Source organism: Rutidosis leptorrhynchoides, chromosome 6, assembly GCF_046630445.1.
Source record: "Rutidosis leptorrhynchoides isolate AG116_Rl617_1_P2 chromosome 6, CSIRO_AGI_Rlap_v1, whole genome shotgun sequence".
In the NCBI taxonomy this organism is placed as follows: Eukaryota; Viridiplantae; Streptophyta; class Magnoliopsida; order Asterales; family Asteraceae; genus Rutidosis; species Rutidosis leptorrhynchoides.
The window spans coordinates 48,721,025-48,745,000 of NC_092338.1; the positions used below are offsets into that span (position 1 = coordinate 48,721,025).

The 23,976-nt window shown below is 31.3% G+C and overlaps 2 protein-coding genes and 1 long non-coding RNA gene across 3 annotated transcripts in view; all 3 read right to left on the reverse strand.

Annotated features, from left to right (window-relative positions):
• Positions 1–4,885: 4,885 nt before the first annotated feature.
• LOC139855577 (uncharacterized) lies at positions 4,886–6,731 on the reverse strand. The gene is made up of 3 exons (XR_011761488.1): positions 6,569–6,731; positions 6,312–6,372; positions 4,886–4,977 (listed from the first exon to the last, which is right to left on the reverse strand). It is a non-coding gene; the product is annotated as an uncharacterized lncRNA (long non-coding RNA).
• Positions 6,732–17,655: 10,924 nt separating this feature from the next.
• LOC139853621 (spermidine hydroxycinnamoyl transferase) lies at positions 17,656–19,002 on the reverse strand. Its single transcript, XM_071843000.1, has one exon. The coding sequence runs from the start codon at positions 19,000–19,002 to the stop codon at positions 17,656–17,658; it is 1,347 nt and encodes a 448-aa protein (XP_071699101.1).
• Positions 19,003–21,538: 2,536 nt separating this feature from the next.
• LOC139853296 (GDSL esterase/lipase At1g09390-like) overlaps positions 21,539–23,976 on the reverse strand; it is a 3,166-nt gene continuing 728 nt past the window's right edge. Inside the window, exons 2-5 of the mRNA XM_071842668.1 lie at positions 22,656–22,841; positions 22,363–22,523; positions 21,978–22,248; positions 21,539–21,891 (exon numbers count right to left, since the gene is read on the reverse strand). Of these exons, the coding sequence (XP_071698769.1) occupies positions 21,662–21,891; positions 21,978–22,248; positions 22,363–22,523; positions 22,656–22,841 (848 nt within the window). The 3' untranslated portion in view covers positions 21,539–21,661. The remainder of the gene's footprint in view (positions 21,892–21,977; positions 22,249–22,362; positions 22,524–22,655; positions 22,842–23,976) is intronic.

The window sequence follows — 23,976 nt, forward strand, 5'->3', positions numbered from 1 at the left end:
CGTAGAACATTGGTTGTACAGTGTATGTTCCAATTGTATCACCACAACACAATAAAATGTTTTTTTCAAAGAAAGATGGTAATATATTTTGGATATAAAACATCTTCAATCATAAGATATACTGAACCCATGATGGGTGATATTTTTACAGCACGTTTTGCTGATTGTCATTTTAATAAAACATTGTTCCCTAGATTAGGGGGTGAAGTAAAAAAAAAATAATAAAATGATGCTTCATGATGTGAACATCAATTAAGGTATATTGAACTCGCACAAAAGAATGTGAAACGAAAGTTCAAAAAATAATGCATATGCAAGAACTTGCAAATTAATTACTTTATGCATTTACAGATAAAAAAAAAAGGTGACTAAATCATATATACCAGCGATAAATGCTTCAGCTCGAACTGAAATTCCAAAAGCTGGCAATAATGTCACTGTTGAGTCTTTGCCACGCATCAAACGTGGAAGATCAATTGGTTCCGAAGATAAAAATCCTCGAAAAAGAAAATCAGCTGATAATGAGGTAAAAGAAAGTGTTCAAGAAGAACCACAAATCAATATTCCTTCTGCAGAGGATATTGATAAATGTAAATACTAAAATTGCGATAAATTATGCAATATTATGGAACCGAAATGAAATTAAAATCTCTATGAGATATTTTCATATAATGTTACAATGACATCATGAATAAAGATGATGATCTGGAACTAAAATCTGTCATTGAATATACAAAATGGACATGATTGAGCTCAATGGAAAGGAACAATACGAGCTGAATTAGAATCGCTCGATAAAAGAAAAGTTTTCGGATCAATCGTTATCACTTTTAAAGATGTGAAACGTATGGGATACAAATGAATTTTTATCCGAAAAGAAATGTGCAAATGAAGTTACAAGGAAAACTAGACTTGTAACTCAATATTTCCCACAAAGACCATAAATGAATTAGGAGGAAAACTTATCCTCCTGTAATGGATACAATTACTTATTAGATACTTAATCAACCTGGTAGTTATTTAAATGCATCTCATGAATGTTGTTACTACTTATCTGTATGGATCACTTAATAATGATATATATGAATATACCTAAAGAGTTAAGGTATCATAAGCATCTAATGTAAAACTCAAGGGAATATATTCCATTAAATCACAAAGATTTTTAAATGGGTTTATACAAACGGGACGTATGTGGTATAACCGATTAGATGACTACTTGATAAAAAAAAGGGTATAAATATAAACTTATTTTGCACGTATGTTTTATAAAAACAATGTTCGGATATGAGATCGTAGTTGTTTATGTCAATGTTCTTAACATCATATGAACAAATAAAGAGATCTATGAAATCATTCAACTTCTAAAGAATTATTTTGAAATGAAAGATCTTGAAAAAACCAAGTATTACCTTGGATTGCAAATTGAGCATATGCCTAATGATTTACTTGTACATCAAACAACTTATACCGAAAAGATTTTAAAACATTTTTTTTAAAGACAAACTCATTGTTGTTAGATCACTCAATATTGACACTGATCTATTTCATCCCTGCGAAGATCATGAAAATCTTAACAGATCGGAAGTTCCATATTTTAGTGCAATTGAGGTTCTTATGTATCTTATAGATTGTACAAGACCTGACATTTCTCTTGCAGTTATTTTGTTGGCAAGATTCAGCTCAAATGACAATGGAGCGGGATCAAACACATATTTTGATACCCTTGAGAAACTGCTGATTTAAAATTATTTTATTCTAACGTTTCAAAACAAGATTTGGTTGATTATGTATATACAGGTCATTCATCAAATCCTCATAAAGATAAATCTCAAACTCGATATGTATTCCTAAATGGAGGTACCACAAAATCATGGCGTTCTTAAAACAAACACTTGTTGCAACATCATCAAATCATGACGAAGTGATTGCATTATATGAAACTACTCGAAAATGTGTTTGGTTGAGATCAATGACACAAATCATTATTGATTCTTGTGGACTAGAACGCTATAAAAGACTAACAACTATCTTCACCAACAACTATATATGAAGATAATGCAGCTTGCATAATACAAATGAAAGAAGAGTATCAAAAGTGACTGAACAAAATATAAATACTGACGAGGCGCCAAAGCCATAGACGGTCTTAACGGTCATAAGTTTGATGGGAAAGAATGGTATATTGGTAAGGCTCAGAAAAGACTACAAGGGAATAGGAATTGAAACAAGGGTTTGAGCAAACCATGAAGGAGACTGTAGACAAATCACAGGGGCTAAACTTGTACATAAAAGATTTAGATGATACAGTTTCAAATGAAAACCTCAGATTCTTCTCATATACTCAAGATCTCGTAAAAGACAACCAGATTAAAATGAGATACGTTCAATCAACAACTCTGCTGATCTTTATACCAAAGCACTGCCAACTGCTATTTTCAGAACACACGTTCATAATATTGGCATGAGGCATGTTCAGAAGATGTAACAACTCAGGCGTTGCCTACTTGAGGGAGAGTCAACTCTATGCTGCACTCTTTTTCCCTTAGCTAAAGTTTTATCCCAATGGGTTTTCTTTAGCAAGGTTTTTAACGAGGCAGTACTAGTTATTCTCTAATAAAATTGTCATCCAAGGGGGAGTGTTATAAAATATCTAGATTGTGTTATAAAATATCTAGATTGGATGTTAATTTTATTATTATTATATTTCTTGTATAGTAATATTTTATACTATAAATAGACATGTATGGTAACCATTTAAGGTGTACCATTTCTCTTGAAATATCAATATCAATATTTCTTCTCTCTTTCTTCTCTCTTTTTCTCTCCTTGTTCTTATAACCATTAAAGGTAGTTATAAGCCTACTGAATTATAACACTAAGACTTTTTTGAGGTTGTTTTATGTATTTATATTAAAATTATAAATTTGGTTAGCTGTTGATTAAAAGACAGTTTAGATCTTATATCGCGAGGGTAGTTTCTCACGCACATGTATGTTATCGTTCGACGTCGAATGTATGTTATCGTTCAACATCGAATGTATGTTATCTTTCATTGTCGAATGTATGTTATCGTTCGTCGTCGAATGTATGTTATCGTTCGTTGAATGTATGTTATCGATTGTCGTCGAGAATGTATGTTATCGTTCATCGTCGAATGTTTGTTTTTGTTCGTCGAATGTATGTTATCGTTCGTCCAATGTATGTTATCATTGGTCGTCGAATGTATGTTATCGTTCGTCGTTGAATGTATGTTATCGTTCATCGAATGTATGCTACCGTTCAACGTCTAATGTATGTTATCGTTCATCGTCGAATGTATGTTATCGTTCTTCGAATGTATGTTATCGTTCGTCGAATGTATGTTATCATTCGTCGAATGTATGTTATCGTTCGTTTAATGTATGTTATCGTTCATACTGCTTATTTAACCAATCTCACCATTAGCATTTTCACCATTCTAATGGAAACTCAATTCTGTGGATTAAAGCCCTTGCTTATTTGATTTAGTAATTTGAGCACATCCTGGTGCTAGGTATATGATTTATAAAAATATAAGGAATTTAGATAGGTTAAAGATTGGATATACACACACAACTCCTAACCATTTGGAATGACCATTTATAAAACGAATTGGTTAGATTACATATAGTCATGAATTATGCATGAAATGACAAAAAATGATCTGGAACTTTATTCATTAATAAAATGTGCAGAATGGATGGACAAGAATCATAGGTGATGTCTTACTCTATGGCGTCAGATAAAAGATTGGGCAGACATCATACTACACACTGTGAGTAACATCTAACAGAAAAACCCTGCAATGAACTAAAAGTGGCAACTTGGACGGGTCAAGGTAGACTTCTTTAGTCATGCACACCTTGTATTGAAAGCTGGAATCAACCACACGAAATCAACTTCTGCAGCAAACCACATAATTAAGTGTCACTTTTACTGATTCATATTATATCTTAGTATTCATCTAAATGAATGAATGAATGTTAACTCTTGATATTCAGATTAGTGTAAAGTCAGAAACCATAACTACTTACATTCGGACCTGCACCTCAATTAGGAGATCTTTTATAGGTCTAAACCATGAGATGTTTTTTAGTTTCATACATATAATACTCGAGTTTATAATATTCTGGAGTCCAGAGGCGAAGCCAGGATTTGAGCTTAAAGGGGGCTTGGCATTATATAGTTTATTGGAAGAAAAAAAAGCACTCTAATTGGGCTTTGTGACTTCGACTCAATTTCTTGCCAAAATATAGTTTCTAAATCTTCCTAAAGCTTTCCTCTACATTAGGGTCCTTACTAGATAAAACTTCTGACCCAACTATGAGATTAAAATTCAAACTTATTTACATCTATTAATGCTATACTTGTTCATTTTATACGATTATGTAATCAAAAAAATCGAGATACATAAATAGTTTTTTTATATACTTATAGCTGATATTATATAAATAAGTTTTAACTTCACATAAAATTCCATGAATTTCATATTTTGTTTTAAAAGTATCGTTCAATCTTTCAAACTAATTTCTATCATCTAAATAATCAATTTACGAAAAAGAAAAAATGTGGCATTCACGTGTATACTAGAAAATCACATGATTTAAGATTGGAAATTTAAATGGCTTATTAATAAAGTCAGGGACTAAAATGAATTATAAAATGTTAATTGAAGGGCTTTATTGAAACATTGAAAAATAACTCATCTTCCTCACTAAACCTTCAGGAAACGCACCTCTAATTTAGAAATCGAGTTCCACAATTTAAAATTTTTACAATTAAAACACAGTACAATACTTAATAAATTACCAACAGTTAGGGGAGGCAAAGCACCCACACGCCCCCCCTACTGTCTCCGCCTCTGCTGGAGTCCTGATTTGGGTTACTGCCGAATTGAACTCCAGTTGGGACAAGGCTGGATTCATGAAAATCTGTTGTAGAGAATATCACTGGTGTCTGCATACCCAGAAAAAGAGTAAAGTTACATGTAATTTGGTAATATAAAACATAACCTAAATAAAGTCGTTCATAAATTAATGGTTCACTTTTGCACCTTTTACAAGTAATCTGAAGTTATAGCACCCAATAGGCCAATACCCAAAAGCAAAGTTACTTGCATAATAAACAAAGTTTTCAGACTCGTTGAAACGAATTGTTAGCTGGAGGAGAAAGATGGTTCAAAACTAAAGGTGGATGGACGCTTTAATTTCTTTTCTTTACATGAACTCAATAATTCTTGGTTTATTCATACCAAGCTTATTTGCATGAATTAAACAGTTTTTGTTTTATTCAAAATCAATCTTATTGACCTGAGTAAAATATCAACTAAGTTAATGATTAATATACCAAAGATAATACAAACTGCATTATTTGATTCTTTGCAAAAGTTACATGTTAAAGATGTGTTTCTTTGTTGACTGGTAGATAATTATATAAAGTAACTGGTAGTAACAAAGACATAATAAAAGCTGAATCATTGTGATTCACTCCAAAACAATTCATGAGAATATTCTCATATTATGAAGAATAATCTTATAGTTTTGTAAAAATCTTTTAATATTGTTCATTGGTCTGCTTTTTTCAACCCCTGCAATCAAATGAACAATAGGCTCTATTCAATAGGAACAAAAACAATTCAAGTGTTAATAGTTGAGATTTTTTTTTTTTCTGAAGACGGAATGTGGCAAATCGTTTTTTTTTTCTTTCTGAAAACAGAAATTGGCAAATCATGAGCACTAATGTTGATTTTACGCCAACCCAACTGGGCCATATCAGACCACCCCAGGCAAAAACAATGGATCTTATATTGACTTTTTTTCTTTGCAATATATGATGGTACATCACTTGGAGCGGTCATTTTAACGTATAAACACGTTAGTTGGTTCATCTAACTACAAGAATTTCAAAGGGTGTTGAGTTTATGGGCACACAATTGGGTTCAAGAGTTTGACAACCTATGGGATCATGGCTCACAGTTACTGATACATGGCCAATTGGAGTTAAGATTTATATCAAACAGGTAGATTACAAATATCCAATAATAATCTGATTATTGGGTACGCTGTTTATAAAAAATACCAATTACTTTCATATGTGATAGTTTTGTCACATATGTTTAACATCTATATCAAAAAGGTAAACACATGTAGGCCAATGTGAGTTAAGAAAGACCTATGTGAATGGGAAAACTAGATTCAGCATTCTATCTATATATTAAACAGTAAAAAAGCACCCAACAAATTGTAAGAAACAACAAAACTAAAAATAAGAATTAGGTTAATAATACTTACTCGAAACATATCTATGAAAATTACGTGATTGTAATTGTGCCCCACAACTAGTGCACTGAATCTGAAAATAAGAACAAAAACCCTAGAATTGAAAATTACCTATTCAGAAATTGTATAAATTGAAAATCATATGTACAATTCATTATGTATGAGTAATCCAAATTGACAACGAATTGAAATTTGTGAGAATCAATTGCTTAATTGCGAGAGAGAATAACATAAATCAAAATTGGCAAGAAAACATAACAGGTGTGTACCGATTCATTGACCCAGCGAGCGTGTATGAACTGACGTTAAATCATCAAGATAATAAATGACCGATATACCCTGTCACGATAAAAAAGATGGAACGCAGGAGCACCGGAAGAAGGTGCACAGGCAGAAGGTAACGACAGATGAAGGGTCGGATGGTTACTTATTTACTTATCCCAAAATACTAGCTTAGCGCTAGATCTCTTGACTATAGTACACGATTATATATATATATATATATATATATATATATATATATATGGGGGATGATTCTCACACACTGTTTTTTGATCCTCACACACCAATTTACTTGAACTCCTCCCTAATAATAGGGTAAAAGGGTGTGTGAGGATCAAAAAACAGTGTGTGAGAATCATCCCCCTATGTGTGTATATATATATATATATATATATATATATATATATATATATATATATAGGGGCACGATCCGTGGCTAAGCTTAAAACGAGTACAAACGGGATAAGCAAATTTGGACCACAAACTATCATTTAATAAACAAAAAAGCGGAGGGGCAAAATCGTAAATTTACAAATTAATAAAATAAAACGCTGAAGGTAAATCTTAAATTATCACTACCTGCTTCACCTTCTATCTTCATCTTCAATCGGACCTTCAATCTCACCTTCTATCTTCAACTTCAATCTCACCTTCTATCTTCATCTTTAGTCTCACATTTTAATCCTAAATCATCAGTGTCTGCTTTACCGATAACATCTCCAATTGCATCTCCGATTGCATTTTCAGAAAAGAACGATACACGCCGCTGTACATGTTGGAGACACTTGCAATACATGATCTTCATTTGAAGGGACGCTGAAACATCCGATGATTCTAGGTTAGTTTCATATGAACTTTATGCTTTATAATTTTATTAACGAGTGTGTTATTACATCTAATTTCGTTTTTTTTATTTGGTGTTTATGATGGCTACATGTATAGAATTTGTCAATATCATCAAGTTATGCATAAACTGAGAATTTTTACTAGTTTTCTTTTAGTTTTTATATTTGCACACCAACTGTTTGATGAAAGTCCTGAATGAGTAATGTCACATTATATTTTATATATACATATATATATTTTTGTTAAAAAGCCTAGGATGAATTTGAAGCCGAAAAGATCAAAAAGTTATTGCAGATAGTTATTATCTTAATGATGAATGATAACTGTTGATTCATGTTATCACGAATTTGGTAATCGCCACCTCACCTCAACCATTTGATGGAAGGAGTATGGGTGGATCTTCTGTTGTATGATGCATAAGTTCTTTATCCTATTAGTTTATTGTGTTTGTTGCAAGATGCGTTGATCAAACTTAAAATTTTGATCTTTGAGTTTAATGAATTGAACAAATTATTATTATTAGTTAGTCTATTAAGTACATTGGTGAATGGTACTTATCATTTTTAGTGAAAAAGGTAAATTAGCTTGTAAATTAACAATTAGAACCTCCCATGTTTATAACTTGATTTATATATTTCTTTATAAAATGTAGCTCCGTGGAAGGTTGCGGGTGCTAGACTTGTGCTTGAAGATGGATCCATTTGGAGAGCAAAGTCATTTGGTGCTTCAGGGACTCAAGTTGGTGAAGTTGTATTTAATACATCATTAACAGGGTGAGATTGAGTAAACAAAGTCAGTTATATGGTTCATTTCACAACAATTTTGAAGTTTTTATTTTAAGCTTGTGTGAAATATTTCTATTTTATGATTCATTGAAAAATATTTATCATTCATCGAAAAATAATTATCATTCATCGAAAAATAATTATCATTCATCAAATATTTATCATTCATCAGACAATTATCATTCATCAAATATTTGTCATTCATCGAAAAACATTTATCATTCATCAAACATTTATCATTCATCAAAAAACGTTTATCATTCATCGAAAAACATTTATCATTCATCGAAAAACATTTATAATTCATCGATTTATCATTCGGTTCATTTTCGAGTTAACCGTTTAAAACTAAATATTGAACACTTTGCACAATCTTTGTGTTACGATTTGACCTTTAAGGGCCTGTTTTGTATAATTACTCAGCAATTTTAAATTTTATTACGATATATACTAAAGCTCATGAGTTCATGAACCCTAAAAAGTTACTATTATTTTTTTAGTTAAATTTTATCTAGAAGTAATGCTATTCATTGTTATTGTTATAACGAGAAATTGCCAATCAAGATATCTTTAGATATTTTAGGCACCTACAGTATTCATTTCAAGATGTACAAGTTGAAGCTAACAGCCGATCAGATTTCGAAGGACGACTTTTTATCCTTCTCAAAATCTTGAAAACCCAACAATGGATATCTACAGTTTTATCATTCATCAGTTTTTGTTTTATCATTCATCAGTTTTTTTTATCATTCATCAGTTTTTTTATATCATTCATCAGTTTTTTTATCGTTCATCATATTCTTTTTTATCATTCATCAGCTTTTTTTTTTGTCATTCATCAGTTTTTTCTATCATTCATCATATTTTTTTTATCATTTACCAGGTATTTTATAATTCATCGGTATTTTATCTTTAATCATTTAGTTGGCTATTCTTATCATTCATCATTTATTTTTATAATCTGTCGGATATTTTTACCACTCATCATATATAATTCATCACTTTTCTGGTGGATGTTTTATAACAAATCTGGTAACAGTAATCACCACGTGAGTTTACCGATTCAAATTTTCAGACACATAACTATCTAGGGCATGCGGGCTTATACTCATACATAAAGTGCAATTTTGTCATCCATCCTACAGAGGGTAATTAATTTCATCTCTGTTAGATTAGTTATTTGTTAAATGATGTAATTTTTTGTTTTAACCTGCGGTTGATGGTGAATTTCATCAAGACATAAATATATTGAAAAGTAGGATTACACCTGACACGAAGTGGGACAAAGTCAAGATTAGTATAATCTCCCCCCCCCCCCAACTTGAAGCTCACAGGTTGTTTGAAATATGTAGGTTGTGGTATATAGTATTACGTATGTTTTCATCGTTGATATAAAAGTAACGATGTTTTCAGCAACTTTGAGCAAGGAGATTCGCCCTTTCTGTAAAACAATCCACCCTAGAGTATGGGCCCGTGTTTTGACTCCCAAATCGGCAGTGTTCAGCTTGTTTTAGTTAAAGGACCGAATAAAGGAGCTCCTGAAACCGAGCTCATAGAAAAGAGCGATAGAGGCTATAGAGTAATTTTCAGTAACTTACTGGTTCCCGATTAGGTGGATAGTGATGGTTATAGGATTCCAAAAGTTGGTGATTATGTTGAAGTTAGGATATTGAAATCGTCAAGAGCATCACTGTTTAGAGCTGCACTCGGTATTAATACGACGAGTTCTTATTATAAAGTTGCACAAGAAGAAACTGTTGCATCTTTGTAACTTGTATGTTTTTGTTTAAGCTATTTTGGTTTAAGTTTACTTAATAAGCTACTTATAACTACTCTTATGTACTCATTATAGTTCAATTCAATGCTAATTACTTTGTGAATATATGGTTTTATTTCAAGAGCTCGATATCAGTAGACAAGTTTCTTGCTGTTATAAGGATGAATGTTTTTCAAATACCGAATTGATGGTTTGGTTTTGATGTGTGAATATTATCTTCTCATTCATTGTATATATATATATATATATATATATATATATATATATATATATATATATATATATATATATATATACTTTTATTTTTGTTTCATTTATCAGCTTTTTTTATTATTCATCGGATATTAATCATCTTATATTCATTTATCGGATCGGATTATTTTATCTGGAGTGTCTCGACAATTCCAAACATATTTTGTGATTTATGAAAGTATTCAAAAAAAAAAAAAAAATATATGATCATAATAGTTATAGTTACTCATTCATTAGATTTTGTTTATCATTCATCCGGTTTTTTTTATCATTCATCAAAATTTTAGTCATTGTTATATTTAAACTTTAGTAGTTGTTATCATTGGTCGACTATATAGTTTTCTAATACATCATTTTATTCATCATAACATTCATCATAAAAGATAGAGCTTACAAATCGTATAATGCATACATTCATCATAAAACTCAATAGGCGAATAATATTATTTAATATATTTTTTCCCAATTGTATATCGAATGCTATAAAGTCATTCGAAATATAAATATAATTATAATAGTTTTCATTATTATTTTTATCATTCATCATTTTTTTTTATCATTCATCAGTTTTTCTTATCATTCATCATATTCTTTTTTATCATTCATCAGTTTTTTTTTTATTATCATTCATCAGTTTTTTTAACAATCATCATATTCTTTTTTTTTATCATTTACCCATTTTTTTTTATCATTCATTGGTATTTATATCTTTTATCATTCGTCGGGTATTCTTATCATTCATCATTTATTTTTATAACTATCGTGTATTTTTACCATTCATCGGATATAATTCATCACTTTTCTGGTGGATGTTTTTATAATAAATCCGGTAGGGAGAATCACCGCGTGAGTTTACCGATGCAACTTTTTAGACACATAACTATCTAGGGCATGCGTACTTGTACTCGTACATCAAGTGCAATTTTGTCATCCATCTAACAGAGTGTAAACTCACGCTGAATGATAAATAAAAAAAAAACATCCGATTAATGATAACAATAAATATCTGATGAATGATAGAAACTCGTGATTGCAGTTATGATTCATCAACATGATTATAAACAAGTACATAACATAACATAGACCATAAACAAGAACTAAATATTAATTACCATACAAATGATAACATTCATCAGACAAAATGTTAACATTCATCAACATAACTTGATTCAAAGATTGATCTTCATCAGGCTCCTTCACAACATCATCAGGATTTTCTTCTTCTAATTGAAGATTCACTGCATTTTTTTCTTCGATTCTTTGCAATAGATTTATTGTAAAACAAGCAAACAAGTTTGAATGTAGTTAAAAAGAAAAAATAATTAAAAAATAACTATAATTCATCCAATAGTTATCATTCATAAAAAACTGTTATCATTCATCAAAATGTATGATAATAATCGTGATGAATGATTAATTTATCATTCATCAAATGAGTGATGAATGATTAATTTATCATTCATCACTCGTTTTTCATTAATGATAAATTAATCATTCATCACGATTATTATCATTCATCACGATTATTATCATTCAGCTACCCAAGCCATCCGACCCGCCCATTTGGCCACATCAAAATCTCAGAACTCATTGTAGACAGAAACACAGCTGTTATCATGGGTACATAATCAGTACCTTATATACTAGACTGCATGAAGTAAATGATAATATAAATCTAAACTACTAAAACAGTTGTAACAGAAACAAGCAGTATAAAAAAAAGAAGCAATAAGTAGTATCACTTGAATAGCAATAATCATTCAATTAAATAAATAAATAACTTAATAAGCATACACTTTTACATGTGGAAATGAAAGCCATCTATTCTTACAACGATCCAACTTTCAAAATTCAACATGCATACTTTATCAATCTGTTAGTCCAAGCAAAAGAGTTTGTGGAGTTCAACTTAAAAGAAATATTAACAAACATAATCAGCACAAATATTAACAAAGGTTGGGCAAATTCCACATAAGTCATATAATTTTTCTGAAACAAGGGAATTGAAATGGCATTTCATCACACACAATCAATAAATCAAATTGATACAAAAATATTTAAAAGTAGACATAATCAATATCTGCATAAAACATTTAGAATAAAATAATAAAACTCATACCGTGTTCTGTCCAAGAGGAGCTCCAAGAGCCAATTGGTCAAAAGTCTAACATTCTCCACCAGCCTTCTCAATCTTTGCCCTAGCAGTCTCAGTAAACCTTAACGCAGTAGCCTTCATTGCATAGAATCTCAGGCACACGAACATCATCTGTAACTGTACCAACAATCACAACAATCTTCTCCTCCTAAATTTATTTAAAAATAAAAAATCAGAATTAAACACAAATCCCCACACAACACTTTCAAATAAATAACAAACCACATCAAATATACACATGAATTGTAAAGGAGCATGAACTTCACCAATTTGAATTCGCAAAGGAAACCGTTTTAGTGTGTGATTCCGACACGAAATTTGCTCTAAATCGTTCCAGTAACACTTTCCGATCATCACTTTGTCAAACCACATCAACATATATTATAAAAAAAAGACTTAAACCTATCACTAACGAAGCAAACCTGATGCAAAACAGTTCATCCTTAAGTTCACCATCAAAAAAATCAACAGCATGCCACACAAACGACTTCTCGTTACCGGCATGCTCTTGAACGAACATTGTAGCAATAACTACAAACAACATATACAAATCAATAACTAAACCTTTGACATATTCAGATCCATTAAAATAGATGTGTACGAGTTAAAAAAAGAATATAAGTGTATGTGTTCATACGTAGATGATAACACATGTGGTTAATATATGTATAAAACATGAATAAATCTGAATTAATCAAATTAATCTTCTTCCTTTAGCCAATGATATCTAACTAGATGAATAACCATGTAATAAGTGCATACAACAAATTATATGATTAATTAATTTTACTTATATAAAAAACAATTAAATACATATACACACTATACATCAATTTCTACAGTGAAACGGAATCGTAAGCTATCGTATCTGCAAAACCTAGCAATTACAAGTCAGTGACAAGATTAGTTAACGAAATCATGTAAAAATCACCTTTAAGAGAATCATTACAAGCAGAATCGACGGAGAACTTTCCGAAACCGGTTAGAACGCGAGTTATGGGGTCTCTACGACCGGATTCGATAACCGATTTACATGAAATTGAGGATGAATCGAAGGTGTTACGGTTCAAAATTCGACCGGCGATTGATCGGAGGTCATTCAAGATATCCATAGCATTACGCAAACAATGGAATTGGTATTATATGGGGTGGTTGTTGCTATCTGCAGTTAGGGTTATACGAATTGTGAGACAGACTGAAGAATGATCTAATCCAGCCCTAAATCAATTTGTATACATGAATGACGATTATACCCCTCTGCGTTTTTAACTATAAAATCAGACTTTTTATTAGAAATCATGAAATGTGAGGCCCATATTCACTTATCCAGTTTGTACCCCATTTAGTGCTTATCCATGGATTGGTCCACTATATATATATATATATATATATATATATATATATATATATATATATATATATATATATATATATATATATATATATATATATAGGGGCAGGATAAATGGGGAAGTAACCAATCGGGAGGAAGCGGGGGAAGCAAAAAAAAAAAAAAATTCGTTTTTTTTTTAATTTTTTTTTCCGGCATCAAGATCACACAAAAATATGAACATTTAGAAGAGACACTTCGTGATGAATGTTATTACTTAGGCGGGAAAACGATCGACAAAAATAACATTCAAGATAATATTGTTCGTGAAGAATATGAACGTTTTTTTTCTTCATGTTTTGTGACGTAAAATTTAGCCCGATTTAGAGTTTAGTGTTTAGGGTTTAGGGTTTGATGTTTTGGGTTTATTCCATAAACTCAAAACACTAAACCCTAAACCCTAAACCCTAAACCCTAAACTCTAAACCGTTCGTGTTAAAAACTCAATCTAAATCTAAACCCTAAACCCTAAATTTCTAAACCCTAATATCTAAACCCTAATATCTAAACCCTAATATCTAAATCCCAATAGCTAAAACCTCAAAATACGCTCGAAAAACACGATAATTGTTATATATTACTTCTTCGAGCGTTTTTCCGTCAAAATAAAAACATTTATCACAAAGTGTCTCTACTAAATGTTCATATTTTCATCTCATCTATAATGTTCGTGAACAAAGTTTTTTCAAAAAACGAAAAAAAAAAGTTTTTGCTGCCCCTCGCTTCCCCCCGAATGGTTACTTCCCTCTTGATCCTACCACTATATATATATATATATATATATATATATATATATATATATATATATATATATATATATATATATATATATATATATATATATATATATATATATATATATATATATATATATATATATATAGGGGAGGGATCCACTGAGAACTATTCTACTGTGAGAACCTGAGAACCGATATTCGAGCAAAAAATCAACGCGGCCGAACAATTTTGAATGAAGTCGAACAAAAAATCAAAAGCACAAAATCAATTTTCGTTCTACATTTCTGTTCTACATATCATGTTCTACATATTTTTGTTCTACTTTTCTTATTTTTGTTCGAATTCCTCCATGTTCTACAAAAATGTAGAACCTAAAATTGTTCGAATTTCATAAAATTTGTTCGAATTTCCCGTTTTTGTTCGGTTCTACAATTATTTTATTCGGTTCTACAAAATTGTAGAACGAAAATTAGTTCCAATTGAAGCATTTTTGTTCGAATCATACATTTTTTGTTCGAATTTCACCTGTTTTTTTCAAAATCAACTTTTTTATTTATTTATTTAGCCCGATTTAGAGTTTAGGGTTTAGGGTTTTAGGGTTTACTCCGTAAACCCTAAACCCTAAACCCTAAACTCTAAACCGTTCGTGTAAAAAACTCATTCTAAACCCTAAATCTAAACCCTAACCCTAAAATCTAAACCCTAAACCCTAAAATCTAAACCCTAAAACCCTAAAACTAAACCCTAACTTAATTTGATGAAAATTGATGTAGAACAAGTGTAGAACAGCATGTTCTACATGCTGTTCTACATCATGTTCTACATAAAATGTAGAACCAAGCAAACAATGCATCTAAAAGACAAAAAGTTAAAATTGTTCGACTAGAACAATTTTTGTTCGGCCGCGTCCAAATTTTTGCTCGACTACCTTAGTTCTCAGAGTTCTCATTCTAAAAATGGTTCTCATTTGATCCCTCTAATATATATATATATACACACACATTATTATAAAGCGCGTGCTCATAATCCTACGTGTCACCTCCTGAATTAATCTTCTCAAATACGATGACGTGTAATTTTCTTAATTAATCTGAATTATTTTTTTCCCAAATTATTACGGAGTATATTTTTAAGTATTACTCTGATTCTTACCTTTTTAAAATTTCAATCAATATCCATACAAAAATTACGGAGTACCAACTCTAAATTATTAAGAGAAAGATTTACATAAATGCATAACATAAATAATAAGTTTAATTAAATAATATTAAATCAAATGTAAAATCAACTATAACTATATTACAGTAAATTTTAGGAAATTTCTAATCTAAAGAGAATTGGAGACGGACAATATAATTATTAAAATAAAATATCAATATTAATTAATTAATGCTCCGTATAAAAAGATAATGATAAAGTAACAAGGAGTAATATTTTACTTTGGAATGTTGATTAGAATTAGCGAACAGGAGCGGAGCGGTATATTTAGACATCCCAATAATTATTTGATACGAGTACTCTATTTTTTTCCAGCTAACAAAATTAACTCTTGATGTATTTTCTCATATAAAATTTCGTTAAGCTATATATATTTGATTTGATTTGGTAGTTTAAATTAAAAGGTGGCATAGATTTTTTTTTCTTTTTGAAAAAATGTAATAACAACACGTATAATTTTCACTAATTAGTCGAAATAAAAGCATGACACATGAATTTTTCTGAGATTATAGGGATTATTGAATATTTATATATGTGTATATTATAAAGCTATAAAAAAGATTCTACAAGTAGAATTCTTTACAAAATCTTGTAATTGTTTTATTATTGTGTTACGTTGCGTTTCATTAAAAGCTTGAAACAATATTTATTTTGATTGATATGTGATTTTTTTAAAAATAAATAAAATAAAATCAGTGAGCATGATAGATAATAAAAGATTCGTAAGTTATCTTATTAATAACATATACTTGACGTCTAAATAGGTAATTTAGTATTTTAATATTATTTAACTAAAAGATATAAATTATATATTTATATAATAATTTAATTTAATTTTATATAATAACAATAAATTACTATAATTATATTAATTAAGCATAAATACTTATTTCTGATTAGTTAATTGAACTTCAATTTTAAAATACAAAACTCGCTTCATATATTTAATAAGTAATACTAAGAGATTATATATTAAGATAACATAAAAATTGATAATTAATTTTTATTTAATTTAAAAATGCAATGCAAAGCACGGACTCTTTCATGCGCTCTTCCATACAGGAATATCATGTAAGACTTCTACTGTATTTACGTTTTCATGTTCCTAATTATAGTCTTCATTTGATCGATAACATCTGTAATTGTCGTCAATACTAACGATTTAAAAACTAATATTAATGATTTTCGTTCAACGGGCGGGCTCATAAAACTCGGGCTCTTCCATAGAGGATTATCATGTTTATTTTAATTATGTTTTCATGTTTCTAATTATAGTCTAATTTGATCGATAATATTTGTAATTTTCGTCATTATTAAAGATTTTAAACACTAATATTTACAATTTCCTTTCAACGGACGGGCTCATAAAACTATATATATATAGTAGTCATTAAAAAATAATATAGTAGTCATTACTCATTTTTTAGTGTCTACAAAGAGGAAAGTGCATAAATGCAAAGCGGACCATTATTTTTTCAGCCAAGCGGGCTTCTTAGTAGGCCTGATTGTGTTTGGGCTTGATAAAAGTTCCTTCGTCTTGCCATAAAAAAGTTTTATGTTAACTTACTTGAATACACAATTACTCCATGTAATATTGAGAATCATAACTTGTTCATTGGCTCCAAAGATGGATTATATATATCACGGTGTTGGTGACGAGCATGTACACTCGCACCGCACGTGCGAAAAAATGTGTGCTTGATGACTACGTATAATGTTTTTTTTATAATATATATAACATTTTTTATGCTCATATAACACGATTAATTTCTCGTGTCCAATACATGCTAGGAGTTAATATGAGAATTAAAGTGAAATGATTAATTAATGAGTGCATGGATCAATTAGTAACAACTGATTGACCCTGAAATCAATATATCATATCATATCATATCATATCATATCATATCGTATTATATCATATCAATATCTTGATAAAACGCCTTTTTAAAATCCTCCATATGCCTAACCTGCAAACATAATGCAACCACCAAAGATCCATCTCCATTTTGACCATGAAGAAGCAAAGAACCACCATCGGAGTCATGTGTTCCTGGGTTCATATGAATCTCCTTCCCCCATCCAAAATCAGCACCATAAATTGGCAATGTTAACCAACTTATCACTCCCATATTCGGATTACCATAAAAAGGCGCTTCATCATCATTCGTTGGTTCCAAGTCGCGAAATTGGGACAAGTCTTCTTGATTCTTCAAATATTCTATCACCGAATTCACATACTTATCGTCCACCTTATTAATCACTTCACGAATTTTACTTGCAACGTATCCTAAAGGGTTCGAAAGTATCTCACCCGAATATCCAGTCACAAACATGTTTACAATAGCGTTACCAAAGTACTTTTGTGGCAATGGTGGCATCATTCTATTTCGAACATCCACACAAATGGCTAATGTAGTTGGTTGTTCGGATAAATGTTTACGAGCTTTAGACGAAGTTCTCCATATGTGGGAAGCAATGGCTTCATACCTAGTAAAACCATGGCCCATTTCACTTTTATGACTTCTATTAGCTTCATTTCGTAGTTTCTCAACTTGAGTTGACGTTAATGTCAACATACTAACCATTGTTTCTTGTTCGCGCTCGCTTTTACTAGATTGGTTTATAAGAACTGGAGGTGGACCAAATTCTTCATGTTCATACATGGAAGATGGTCTAGGAGGATCACCTGCTCGCAGTACTTTTCGATCAAGACAAGGTGGTGACTCAATTAACTCTCCTCTACAAACCCTAGCCCATTCGGAGATAAAATGTAGGGCGCTTTGGCCATCAACAACAACATGTGATATATTCACAGCAAGACTAAAACCACCACAAACAAACCTTGTGACTTGCAAGACTAGTAATGGGATTTCCTCTATTGATAATTTGTGATCTATTTCAGGAATAATTTTTGGATATACCGGAGAGTGTAAAAAAGTATCTAAATCGGAAAGCTTTATGTCAATGTAAGCTTCTATGAACTCAACTCCGATAGCGTTACAATTGATCTCTAGACGGCCTCTATCGATATTGACTAGCCGGCCAGCTAAAGGATAGAAGTGAACAAGAGTACTACTTAGTGAACTTTTAAGGGTTCGTACTACACTGGCCCAATCTTCGGAGGGTTGTTTGTAGAAGTACAAGGTTGGGACATGATTAAGGACACTGGTTTGGTCTAATTCCGATAAGGTTAGGTTACCGGACCATGTTTCTTCAGATGGTTTAACCATGCAAGAAGTCTTGTTGAAAACCTTCATTTTGAAAACAGAGAAAACAAATATGGTTTACTTAAAAAGTGTTGGTGTTATACGGGTATTTATGGGCTAAATAAAACCATTGTAATGGTGTGACCCTAAACTTGTGCCTATAAAACATTGAGTGTAGAAAAATGTGTAGTGCATGATCATGAGAGATAGATTACGTTTGTTTCATGTAAAAAGGAAGCTTAAGATTAAATTAACTAAAGAGTTTAAAACTTTGTTCAATTTTGATTATTACTAATAACTAAAGTACAACATGTAGTACATTTTAATTCCTTTATCTAATTATATAAACCATCTTTCAAGAAGTCCATTCTAATTTTTCTATTTGACCACTAATAACTAGATTGTTACTGTGCTACTGTACATCTTACATTTCTAGGTGTATACCTCTTAATTACATCAATCATATTCTATCTGACCAGCCTGAACTTGGTAAAACCTTATCCGTTTACTCGTCTGTACAGGCCAGCTAGGCGATAACAATGGTGCCAATGGTATCTAGAGAGAAGAGTCGTGTTTAGCTAAATATGTTGCAAGCATCTAGTTTGTACATTTTTGAAAGGAAGATAAGTACAACCATAACCGATTTTCCCATGCTTAATTATACTTGGAGATATTTGTATCTGCGATGTTTAGGATTCTCATAAGATTCGGAATGTTGAAGATGCAGAACCTTAAATATATGCTGCGAATCCCAAACCACGGATCACATAATTAATCCTACCGAGAAAGGAAAAATGATAGAAGAAAGAAACTTAAATAGTTGAGAAAATTATGTCATAGAGTACATATTTTTTTTCCATAAATTAATTCGTTCATTTATTTCGCGCTACCACAAAAAAAAACTTGTTCTTATTTCGCTTCAACAACTTCTTTGTCCAAAACTTCCACAACTGCCGGATCCAACGCTTCAACAGCTTTTGGATCCAAAACATCAACAACCTTCGAGTCCGACATTTCAGCTTCCAGGAACCAGCTCTTCTCTTTAAGTAAGAACCTTCGTATTACGAAGCAGGCAAGTACACTCAGCAACAGAACTATACAAATCATTAAGATAGAGAAACAATAGCTCCCATTTTTGCAGTTCATCTTCTTTGTCATAGGGAAGTTAACTGTACAAGTTTGTTCAGAAAAAAATCAGCAAATTATTATTGTACATCAACACTAAACAATATACACTTTTAGTATCTGAGTGTAACATCATGATTAATATGGCTCAAATTCATGCTAATATCATATAAGATAATGTGTGAATCAAATTAACTAGTTAATACAACAAATTTACAAAATGTTCTGTTTTAACTATATATAAGTTGACTAAAGTTTGTACCATTAGAGTACTGAAATTCTAACTAATGCATAATATATCTGACTTTTGCAGAAAACAAACTTATGCACATTTCTCTACTATTCACTTCACTAATTATCATCAAAAAATGAACAAAAGTGGAAGAGATTTGTAAGAAACATCAGAAAAGTTTGATGTAAAAGAGACTCTTCAACATATCAAAATTAGTCAACAAATTGTGCATGAAATTACAGTTACTAAAAGTAGTTAATATGAAATGCAAGGACAAGTAAACTAATACCTCAATGAAGTGCTGCAGATGATCAAATCCCTAGAAATGTAGCAGCAATACAAACACACACACACACAAAAAATGTTTGAGATTAAAAACAACATGTATAAACGATGGGTGACATACATTATATGGATTAGGAAAATAAATAAATTGTATTAAACCCACATTAACTTCACAAAAAAGAAAAAAAAAAACAATTAATAGTTGACCCATTAATGAAAAAGATTTGGAAAATAAATATGTACCTTTGAATTGAATGTTCTCACAATTTATTTATTTTTGATTTAGTAGTAGAAGAAAAAAAGGTAAAGAAGTTGCATTTTCTAAACATTTACATTTTCTTTCCATCTTTTCTCATATTACAGTCAATCACAGTCAAATGAAGGTCAACTAAAGTCAAAGGGTCATTCTGTCAATAATGAAAGTTAGTGTATATAATCATCTAATTAGTGTGTAATTGAACCAATCGAATGTAAACATGTAACGAAATGAAGTTTGGTTATTCAATTTCTCATGTTGTTCACCATTGTTATGCTTCTCGTCTCATAATTTCGCCTATCAATTTAAAATGAGGTATATAAAGAAATAAAATGCTAAAACCTTCTAATTCTGAAAGTTATTAGAGATTTCAAGTTATAATACTAATCTGAATGACTTCATCATCCATACAACTCATCAAATGTAATGACTAGTGATAATCGTATGTGAATTTTCGGTATTTTGACTAAAAGGTAGAGTGGTTTGGTTTGCGTGGCTTTCAGGATTACGTCTACTACAATAATATTCTGTAGTCTTTCGGGTTGTCTACTAGAATAACAGCCGGTAGTCTAGTTGAAACCCCCTTTTACAAAGCTATTTATTTTGTTAAACATGTAATGCGAAATGGAGTTATGGCTAACAATTTCAAATAATTAAGAATGTTGAGCATGATAAATGAAACTTCTTACATTACAGTTCTGGAAAATTATACAATGTCCATGATTAAATATGCCCATATAACCTAAAGAGGTACTAGGGTGCTAAACTCAAAAGACGAGCATATATCTTAAAGGACTAGATTACAATTACAATTAGTGACAAAAGAAATCAAATGGCACACGAGGTGTGGAAAATTGTTGTGAAAGTATTTTGGTGGCCACAATTGAATTAGCGGCTTCAGTATAATGTATTCCGTCCCAACTTACAAATTGAGATCCTTGATTACATGCTTGAGCGCCATCATGACTACATGTGATATTAATGTTGTAGTTATATGGGGGCCCTCCAAAGCCACAACATGCCGTCAATGGACTCGAGAAACCTATATAAAGTAATAGCCAAGATATATATCAAGTAAATGTACATTTCCACACAAAAATAAAAAAACTGTAACGTAATTAGGCATACCATATTTGCTTGCGTTGGCAATGAGGTCATACTTGATTGAGTAAATATCAACATATATGACCGTTGAATCTTTCAATTCTGACCTCAACTGTGTGCACAATTGGCGAAGCCCCTCATTGAAAAAGTTTGCAGCGGAGTTATAGGTTGAAATACAACCATGTGGATCCAATTCACTAGCACTTGGTTGAACTAACCATAGTTTTTGAGGCAGACAACCTAGTGGACCAGTATTGTGAACCCAAAAATTTCTGCCACCATTATCGTGTATAGTCTAAGTGGACAGAGAAAGAAAATGCACAAGTATTAAGATAAATAACTAACTCAAACTAGGTAGTTAATAGAAAGCTTGATTGCTGCAAGTTCATACTTGAAAAAGTGAACTCACCTTGATGGCATTCTTGATTTCTGCAAGTACGAGCGGTATTCTTTTGATAACTTGGGCATATGAATACTTTTTGGCAAATGCATCAGCAAGGTCATTTTGGCCAATGTCAATAATATAAAGTGCATGTTGGAACCCGTTATCACTGATCATCTTTTGCGAACCTAGATATCATTAAAGAAGAAAAACAGAGCGGTGAATCTTATAAGTACCATGTTTAGCAAGACATTGAAGATGGAAGACATAAAAATTAGCTGTTTTGTATTAAAATATACAGCAACTCTATAGTGAATTACCAGCAGAAAGAAGCTCATATGACCTGGACTTGAAGTGAAGGAACTGCTGAACCTGAACGTTTAAAGCAAACGGTAGATACTTAGGGAGCGTTGAGGACCCCACCACAGCAAAGTTAGCACCATTTGAAAATGTAGAACCCAATGACTCCATGTATGGAGTTAAAAACCTTGTCTTCATACTTTGACCTGCACTCACTCGCCACACAAATATAAACAATTCATCATCCTGATTTCATCAAAGAAAAATTATAAATTATGATTAAGGGTTACCAACAGGAAAATAGTATCAACCACCAAATATGAAGTGTAAATCTTTGTCAGTGTAGCGATAGCATTGAGTAACTTTTAAGGATAAAAGGTGTAAAACTGCCTACCTCTGAACTCACATTAGGTTACACGCAAAGGACGATTACTTTTAGTTTACTCAGACATACGCGGTCTAACCGGGTTATTCCATGGCTGTTTTCAACCCTTTCCCTAGGCACCCAGGACGTGCTGCTATTTCCATAAAAAAACTATTTTAATGTAAACAACCGGTTTCATTAAATGATAATAGTTGTGATTCTCCTATTATCAATTATGGTCGAATGACATAATCTCACATGTCATTTTTATTGTTCATTTTACTAATAAAAAATGTTTCAAACCACTCTGCAATATGAAATAAAAAATATATATATATATTATTCACTCATTTTCTTTTTGTGATGAGGATCAAAGGATCCGTTGGAAGACAAACGCTCTTCACAACAATAATTAAACATAAACGTGTCTAATTGATAAAACAATTACGTAAAACTCTTACGTAAACAAGAAAAGGGAGTATTAAAACTCAAGCTTTCATTAATTCAAAGAGAGGTAGATGGATGCTACGTACACATAGGGACTATATATATAATAAGACATAGATACCGACTTGGACTCTACCAAACTTACAACTCCATCCATATCTAATTCTAATTTAAATAAAACTATTAATTTAAAAGATACAGTAGATAAACTTAATAATAAATATAGATGGTGTTTTGCTTTGCGGGCAAGTATTCACGACCTCAGACCCGATCCAACTAACGAGTTACTCGGCCCAGTTCCACATCATTTTGGAACAACAATTTGGGATCACTCAGGAGGACTAAGCCACACACGCGTTCATCTCTCGCAGTTGCATAACCCGCCCCAACTGCTGCCCAGGAAGAAACCCAAAATAATTCGAGCGCATGGGCGGTCCTTTGCATTTGAACTCTTATGTGCAATGTTGTGCCTCGCGGTTAAGGGACAACCTTGTATGCAATGCTGTGACTCACGAGAGTCGAATTCCAGA